Genomic DNA, 9,344 nt, shown 5'->3' on the forward strand with positions numbered 1-9,344 from the left:
ATGGTGAATTAGGTAAAGAGAAATGGATGCTCATTGTACTATATTTACAACTTTTCTGTTGTTTAAAAAATTTTCAAAATAAAGGGCCGGCCCCATGGCTCACTCGGAGAGCGTGGTGCTGGTAGTGCCAAGGCCACGGGTTTGGATCCTATATAGGGATGGCCGGTGCGCTCACTGGCTGAGCGTGGTGCGGACCACACCGTGCCGAGGGTTGCAATCCCCTTACTGGTCAAAAAAAAAAAAAATTTTTTTTTGTCTTTTTTTGTGACCGGTAACGGGATCGCAACCCTCAGTGTCGCGCCCGCACTGCGCTCAGCCAGTGAGCAGACCGGTCTCTACACGGGATCTGAACCCTCAGCGGGAGCACCACTGCGCTCCCAAGTGCCGCACTCAACCGAGTGCGCCACCGGGCCGGCCCAAAAAAATTTTTTTTCAAAATAAAAAGTTAAGAAAAAAAAATCTATGTGTGGCTGATATACTGTAGTTGCTTTTATTTAGATGAATGTGCTAAATACTAATAAATTATTTAATACTTAAAAAAAAAGTCCACCATGAAATTCTTTTCCATCAAAGCTAACCAAGTTAAAAGGTGGACTGACATCACCTCTAGCCAGTGTCAGCAACATAATTTCTTCTTTTTTTTTTTCCCATAGGAGTTAAGAATCTTGTTTGACTTACCTGTAAAATCAACAAATCAGCAAAACACCTACAACATTCAGCTACCTTATCAAAAACAATTTAACATTGGAAAATCTGTAATCTTCTGGTTTTAAAATAATTTATTTCATAGGTCTGTTTTAATTTCATGTTTCAAAGCATACATTATTTAACCAAGAGGTTCTGGGCAGAGATTGTAAAAAGGGAAGAAACATTTAGGATAAGAAACCAGCTCAATTCCATTACAATTTGATCCTACCTTATAAAGTCTTGCTAGGATAAATTTCTATTATACTTCTTTTGTGCTTACAAAAAACATTAACTTCTGAATTTCCAATGTTGTAAATAAAAATTTTTATAATTAAGTATGCATTCAATTGACACACAAGGCAACCAAATAAATTCTGTCATCAACATTAGCATAATGTGTATTTCCTGTCACAGCACTAACATTAAACTAAACTTCAAACCACAAAAACATTGTGACTAACATTAAAAAGGCAAGCTGTAAGGTACTCAAAGCTTATAAAGGACAAATTGCACATGGTTAAGATGGAACATCATTTGACAAGGGCTGGTGCTGTGCATATGGCTGCTTTTTTTTATAAGAAGGCCACCGGCAAACAGGGCAACAGTGTCGGCCCCCAGCCAACCACATCACAATGCAATTCTGGTGAAACACATGACCACAAGGCAATCCCATTAGCAAACATCCATTTTCAAAATTCTCTAGGCAAACAACACATTCAGTACAGTGCAGCATATCAGCAGGCCAAGCTAACCAATCAGGTTCCATATCTTCATTAGTATTATACAATCCAAATGACCTCCCCTTCCTTTCATATGGGCTGGTCTGACAATATTTATTGGCACATGAACAAGCCTCAGCATCACAGTGACTTGCTCCTCCTGGAGAATTGTGAACTATGCTTTGTTTATCTTCAAATACTTCCTTCTCACTGCTAAAAGTATCTGTGTTCTCACTGTCTGAGTCATTTTCAATATCTTGAGAACCCTCCGACATTTCCTCTTCAGACTGGACTCCAAGACATTTAAACCGCCACATTGGTAAGTTTTTTATATAATCAGTTGGTATCAGAGGGTGAAGCCAAAGGTCAGGGAAAGCTAACCGTTCTAAGAATAAGTCGGGGTCTTCGTCCCAATCAGATTCTACAGGAAAGTTCTGAAAAGAAGCAATCGGGTGGAAGAGGTAGCTGGTGTACCAGTCCCACAGACTTGATAACCATTCTAAGTTATTGGCATTGACTTCATCATTGTTGTTGTTACGCCGTCTCTTCTTCTCAAAGTAATCAATTAGTAAGCCATGTCCAAGGTATGTACTGAGAAACAGGGCCGGGTGAGAAGAATAAAACATCCAGTCTGCCCTCACCCATGATGCCAGTGTGGTTGTATTGGAATATCTCAACAATTTTAAGCTATATTCATAAAAGCTATCTAAGTAAGGTAGCTGTAAAAAGCCCAACACAGGTAGCCAGGAAATAATTAACAGAGAATTATATGTCCCTAAAGTGCTTATGAGAACCACAAATCGCTTGATGGTAGCTCCTTGTGTAATAAATAAGTCCATCCAAGCCATAAGATTAACTAGAACCAAGCTCAAAACAAACAGATCATTCACTTCAGGTTGTAATGAGCGCAAAAATGAATCCATGGCCTGAAGGGATATAAATTCACCTGTGTGGTTTCCATATCTGTAGATTCCTTCAGGAGTTCTAAGTATGTATGATGGCATGTTATATATACCAATATCTGTCATATAACTCTTGTTGTCCCAATTTTCCACATTAACAAAAATAAACTCAACTCTTCCAGTAAACTTTATACTTAGTGCAGAAAAGAAAGCTGGGGGTTGGTCAAGGTTTGCAAATAGGTATATTTTTACCCAATATTGATCACTTTTATTCCATTCTTCTTTCAAACGTTCAGCATTATAAATGGTTTTAATCCGAGAAGCTGCATGAGCAGTTATCCACTTAAAAATGTGCTCTACTTCAATCTTGCGTCCACTGTATTCTTTAAGCATAACTTTCCCTTTAGAAGTACTTGTTTGTGGAACAGACATAATGAGTGTGGATCTTACCCAGCCTCTTCTCCTGCAGTATCTGTAAGAGAGTAAACTGTGAATAAACAGCTAGGCTGCTGTGCAATTTATCCTCCCCTGATGAAATTCTTTAGTATTTCTCTCCCCCAAACCAAATAACCTCCAAATAATAAAAAAATGGTACCAACACTTGACAGTTGTGCAAAAGGAAAAAGCAAGCTCTTTTTTTGTAGTTGGTTTCATATTTCTTTCTTCCTTTATTTTTTTTTCAAAGGTGTATTTTGAAAAGCTTTGAGTCAAGGGAATCAGGAAATACGTCAGCATTTCTTATGTACCTACTATTGCATTATGTGCTGATAAGATCCAAAAGATTAACAGGAAAATAATTTCTGCCCACAAGAAATTTAAAATCCTATTAAAGAGACAAAACAGAAATATAAAACTATATATATTTTATTGCTAATAATGCAAATGAAGCTCAAAGAAAGGGAATATCATTGGGAGTTTCAGCTAGTAAAAGTTTCATGAAAGGTTTGGGAATTGAACTAGGTCTTGAAGAATGGTTAGAATTCAGATGGATGGACAAGAGAGAAGTAAACAGATTATTCTACACACTGTGCCCCTGATTTGGTGTAAGCTCTTTAAGAGAAGGAGCCATGCTGTACCCATTTATTTACTCAAGCCCATACCACAATGCCTTACCCACACAGGCGCTCTTAGACAAAGTAACCTGTACAAAAGCTAAACTAGAAAAGACCAACTGCAAGCCTGTTTTTTGTATTCTCTTATCTCTTCAAGGAAGACCACAAAGAGGAGTACTTAACAAAGGAAACAAAGACAAAGCATTCAGAGTAAGAGATTCACTCCAAAAATGATTCCCATTCTGCAGCAGAGTGAATATAAAGTCATTTGGTTGGATTTATCCAATAGGGTCCTGACTCTACTCCTTTTGGAAATGGATTTTTTTTTTTTTTTTTTTTTTTTTAAAGGATGACCGGTAAGGGGATCTCAACCCTTGGCCTGGTGTTGTCAGCACCACGCTCAGCCAGTGAGCAAACCGGCCATCCCTATATAGGATCCGAACCCGTGGCCTTGGTGTTATCAGCACCGCACTCTACCAAGTGAGCCACGGGCCGGCCTGACAGATTCTTGAAATAAAATTTGTGATATCCATTTTGCCCTAAAGAACTAGGTGACAAATGAAAAGAAATACTGAAAAACTGAAAACAACTGTTGTATTACAGTGGAGTACAAGTGAAAATATTTTCCTTTTTCTTTTAAAAGTTCTTTTTTTCCTCCCAAAAACCTGCCTTGTGGAATTTTATATGTAAAATTTACTTCAATAAAGTTGTAAAAAGGAAAATCTACCATGTGGGGCTGGACCATGGCTCACTCGGGAGAGTGCGGTGCTGATAACACCAAGGCCCCGGGTTCGGATCCTATATAGGGTTCGCTCACTGGCTGAGCGTGGTGCTGACAATACCAAGACAAGGGTTAAGATCCCCTTACCGGTCATCTTTAAAAAAAAAAAAAAAAAAAAGAATCTACCATGTGGATACATTTTGTTCTGCACAAATTTCCAAATGGATAGTAATAAACATTTAATTTCTTATTTTTCTACTCAGAATATTGATGTGAAAATCATAGATGTTATGTTTTACTTAGTAAGCATGGATTATATTTCACTAAATTAAACAAGCGTATTACACATTCATGTGATCAGATGAAGAAAGAGCAGTCTTGACATATGTGGTATATGGTATTATAATGACGACTAGTTTTATCTCAAAAATTTTGTGATATAATTTAAGACGAGTGAAGACAACATGTTACGTCTTACAGACACAGTAATGATGCTGGGTAACTATCTGCGTAACTCTGAATCACAGGCCATGACTCTTAGCTTCTTGTTGAGTTGATTCACTTCCTTAACATAGATTCCATTAATATCAATGTTGTTTTAACTGAAATGGTTTGAAAAGTATATATTCCTACAAAAAAGTATTTTCTATCCCTTAACACTGTATTTGTCCAATGCAAAACAATTCATTGACATGAATTCTATTTTTACCCTCACCAAAAAAAAAGCAAGTCACACCATATAGATAATTGCCTTATTTATATCTTAAATATCTTCAAGTACCTTTACTGTTTTAATTACATATGATACCTGCCATGACACATTTCTACTCTTGGTCATTCTTTTTATCCACCTATAACTACCCTGGCTTCTGATTTGTCATAAATTAAATAAGTCTTTCTGACAGAAAACCTTATTCTGTAAAGTGGGTAAGATCTTAGTGTATACACTTCTTCATGTAAGAAAACAAACATTTTGTGTGCTTTCTTTTTAGTTCAGAGCTAAGTGATATTTAAGGTTTATCATTCTAGATTTTTTTTTTTTTTTTTTTTTGGCAGCTGGCCAGTATGGGGATCTGAACCCTTGACATTGGTGTTACAACAGTGCGCTCTAACCAACTAAGCTAACTGGCTAGCCCCCATATGTAGTTTGAGAGTACCCAAGAGAAGAAAATTCCATATCTCATCATTATATCTTTCAAATTAAATCACATTTCCAGACTTGAAAAAAATCTATAATACTTACAAAACAAGAGGCTACTAATATATATTTATCTAAACACTGGTCTAAAGAAATCCAGAACACAAACATAATAAACCATATTAATTTTAAAACTCCTCTGCTAAACAGAAATGAAGACGAATGTATATACTTCTTTTTAAGAATAATGTATTACCTTACATCAATATAAAAACTTTTACTGCCGATTAAAAAAAAACTATTTAAAAGGTCTGAATAAATTAAATGACAATACCATGAAAATATACTCTAGTTCTTAAAGCTTTTGAGTTCTCAGAGAATTTTAAGACTGAAAATGATAGAAAACTTGGCTAGTGAGTATTGGTATTCCAGTTTCTAGTGCGGCATACTATATTTAAAAAGAAACCTTGCTATTTCTGTTTATATAATGCGGTTTCTTCAGATGAGGTCGCTGTCCTCCTTGGCTTTCCTGGGGCTCTCTCCATTCCCTCCTTCCCTTCCCCTCCCCTGCTTATTCCATCCGCCCCCAACCCTGATATTCCAACCATAAGCTTTCCTAGCCCGTTTATCGCTCAGTTCCTGCAACTCCCATGTCCTCCATCTCCTTTTTACTACTCCCCACCCTCTTCAACTCTTTGTAGATACACACACAAATACCACATCACCTCCTACTTTAGAAAAAAAAAAAGAACAGATCATGGACCTGGCAGGCAGGAAAAGCTCCCTGAAATAGATCTCCTGGTTGGAGAACAAGAGGAGGTAGAGCCAGGCAAGGCCACCCCTACTGGGTATACAGGGAAAGAAATTAAAACTGCTACAGCTGGACAGGGTCAGAAGCTGCCCAGAATGGTGGTCCTGAACCTTCTCAGGAGAGCTAAACAGGTCAGGAAGGCACAGCTGTACAACAGGACCAACAATATCACAGGAGGCTGCCCCAGAGGCCACCCAGATAAGGAACTACAAAGACAGCAGTACAGACAGCAGAGTTCAGAGTTCTGGCATTTTTTAAAAATTTGAGATCCAGATGATGACTCAACTACTCAATATATGATTAAAACACTTCCTGAATAACTATTCTCTGCTCAGTTACACCCTTCATTAAAATTCTGAACACCCTTTTCTCTAACTCTGTATTTTGTTCTTTTGTACCTCCATAGCTATCAAAAAAAGAAAAAAATGACCCTGACTAAATACAGCTTCTATGGCAAGAACAGTTCGCACTCCAGTTGGAAGATTTTCCACATGAGGAGACATGAACACAACAATATAGAAACTGTTACAAGTTACTGTGCATCAAAATTATCTCCGTGTTGAAACTAAAGATGAGAAGTGCTTCTTTAATGAAAAATTATAGCTGCAACCAACAAAAAAGCAAAAAGTTACTTAAAAAAAGATGTCTTTAATCATAAATAAGAGGTGGCATTATTTGAAAATGAATATAAATAATTTAGAGGAAAATATCTGGAGGTACCTTATATGTATGTCTTCACCATTTCTCACCTAGTATGGAATCAGAAAGAGCTTTTCAGAAGAAAAGCTAGAAAAATTTTGTGCCAAAATTTACTGGACTGAATTAGGACACACTTTTGATGCATTTTGTTCTATAAGATTACACTAGGGCCGGCCCGGTGGCGCACTGCTACAGTGCGCCGCTTGAAAGCGCGGCGGGAGCCGCCGAGGGGTCGGATCCCACATACAGACCAGCCGCTCACTGGCTGAGCGAGGTGCGGGCGTGACACCAAGGGTTGCGATCCCGTTGCCGGTCCCGGTCCGGTACGGGTGCGACACTGAGGGTTGCGATCCGTTGCCGGTCATGAAAAAAGACAAAAAGGAAAAAAAGAAAAAAAAAAGATTACACTAAAAAAAACAACTATTCTTTCAACTAAAAAAAACTACTATTTCTTTCAGTTTTTCATTTTTAATAGATTGTCTTCATTTTATGTTGTGCTTAGTTTATTTTTTCTGTATTAATGTTATCTAACAACTTATATTAGACTGCAATATGTTTAACCTTTATATTTTTAAAAATTTGCTTTTACTTGCTATCTTCCAATATATTTATAAACTACAGTGTTTGAAAATGAATTCTGAATATTTTTCAATAAAATAGTGATATTAAGGGCCGGCCCGGTGGCGCACTGGAGAGTGCGCCGCTTGGGAGTGTGGTGGCGCTCCCGCCGAGGGTTCGGATCCCATGTGGAGACCGGTTCCCGCTCACTGGCTGAGCGTGGTGCGGGCGCAACACCGAGGGTTGCGATCCCGTTGCCGGTCCCCAGTACAGGCACGACACCGAGGGTTGCGATCCCGTTACCGGTCAGTAAAAAAGACAAAAAGGAAAAAAAATAAAAAAATAAAAAAAATAAAATAGTGATATTAATATTGACTTTTGGGATTATCTAAAAAAATATCAAAATATCAGCACTATTAATTTGTTCTGGTGTTGCAATCATCAGTAGGGGGAGAAAAATTTTGCACTTAGCCTGTATTTGGGAATTGATGAAATCAGACCAAATGCTAAGGTCTTTGGTAAACAGAGGATGGAAATAAGAATAATTTCCTTTTCATAAGAACATTAAGACTTAGGCTGTCTTGGACATTTCAACAACAGACACTAAGATGGGAGCAAGATTCTGTGGTAGATAAGAATGGGAGCTTTGTGGGTTGATAAGGAGACTAAATGTGAGTTAAGGGATACAGGAACTTCTCTTCCTACCTCAGATTTTTAGGAGAGCTACTACCATAGATCTCACCCTATTACTAGTGGGCAAACGAGGCTTGTGAGAAGAGAAGTAAATGCGGAGCAAAGGGAAAGGAGTTGTAGCAATGGTTTAGGAGGGTTTTCTAGTACCAATGTGTTGTCCACTATTGCCAGCACATATAAAGGGCATAGGTAAGTCAGGCATATCTACCTACATTAAAAACTACCTAATATTGTGGGTTTTTCTACATATATATCATATGCCTCCTTCTCAGCACAAAACAAAACATGCTGTACATGCTAATCTTTTATTAAATATTAATCAAATAGATAATTAAGTGAATGAATGACTATAAGTTATAATTTGGTGGCACTGGAAATGGAAATAAAAAGCATTTCGAAGAAATAATGTTATAGTAAAACAAGAAATAATGTAACAGACAGAATACTGAAGATGACCAAAAAAAAAAGATACTTCTGAGGATTCCTGTTTGAGAAAATGGAAAACAAAACAAAACAGGAAAGGTAGTAGGAAAACATAGTTGATTAAAGAAAAAGAGGATGAATCTTAATTTTGAACACTATATAGTTTTAGGGAAAAACAATGTATCTAGTGATAGCTGTAGAGCACATAGAAATGAGCAGAGAAATGCAAACTAGAGGTCAGAATTACAAAAAAAGATGTAAATTAGCAAAGAGATGTCACCTAAAGCCATGAATGTGCTGAGATCTCTTTGGAAAAGAAAATCAAAACAAAAAGTACTGAAGAATACTCTTGAGAAATACCCCCAATAGAAAGATCACAGAAGAACCAGAGACAAAGAACGGAGGAAGATCTCAAAGAGAAAGTCAGCAACTGCCAGTTTACCAAAAGCACCTGTGTAACTAACAGTGTGCTAAACATTGTAATTAGCTTTCAGCTCAAGCAGGCTTCTAATATCATTGTCTTTATTAAACAAGAAAGATCCTGATCAGCATTCAAATTCTAAGAATTGCCTAATCAACTTACCTGGGATCACTGGAACAGTTAAAAGTGCCTGTACGTATTCCAAATCTTGACACCTTTTTTACCATTTTCTCCCAGTGAATTTTACCCACCAAGGGACTTCTGTCATTTGCTATGACCTATTTCCCAAAAAAGAAAAAAGGAAACTTTAATTACCTAAAACAGAGTCAAATCAACCATTTATAATCTAATATTTGAGTTACAAAATAATTTTACTTTTTTGGAAAAGATATTTTTTTCCCAGTTTTTTTTTTTTTTGTCTTTTTTCCGTGTCCGGCAACGGATTGCAACCCTCAGTGTCGCCCCCGTACCGGACCGGGACCGGCAACGGGATCATAGCCGGGGGATTGGCCCCCCCGCC

The 9,344-nt window shown here is 37.5% G+C and overlaps 1 protein-coding gene across 2 annotated transcripts in view; it reads right to left on the bottom strand.

The window, feature by feature from the left end:
• Positions 1–761: 761 nt before the first annotated feature.
• The window catches only part of RNF103 (ring finger protein 103), a 20,632-nt gene continuing 12,049 nt past the window's right edge, over positions 762–9,344 (bottom strand). The window contains exons 3-4 of one of the 2 annotated variants that reach the window (XM_008578486.1): positions 8,987–9,102; positions 762–2,780 (exon numbers count right to left, since the gene is read on the bottom strand). In XM_008578486.1, coding sequence (XP_008576708.1) covers positions 1,205–2,780; positions 8,987–9,102 — 1,692 coding nt within the window. In that variant the 3' untranslated portion in view covers positions 762–1,204. Of the gene's footprint in view, positions 2,781–8,986; positions 9,103–9,344 lie in introns of those variants that run through there. The other variant, XM_008578487.1, reaches the window with a different exon arrangement.

This window comes from Galeopterus variegatus, unplaced genomic scaffold, assembly GCF_000696425.1.
Source record: "Galeopterus variegatus unplaced genomic scaffold, G_variegatus-3.0.2 Scaffold1695, whole genome shotgun sequence".
NCBI lineage: Eukaryota > Metazoa > Chordata > Mammalia > Dermoptera > Cynocephalidae > Galeopterus > Galeopterus variegatus.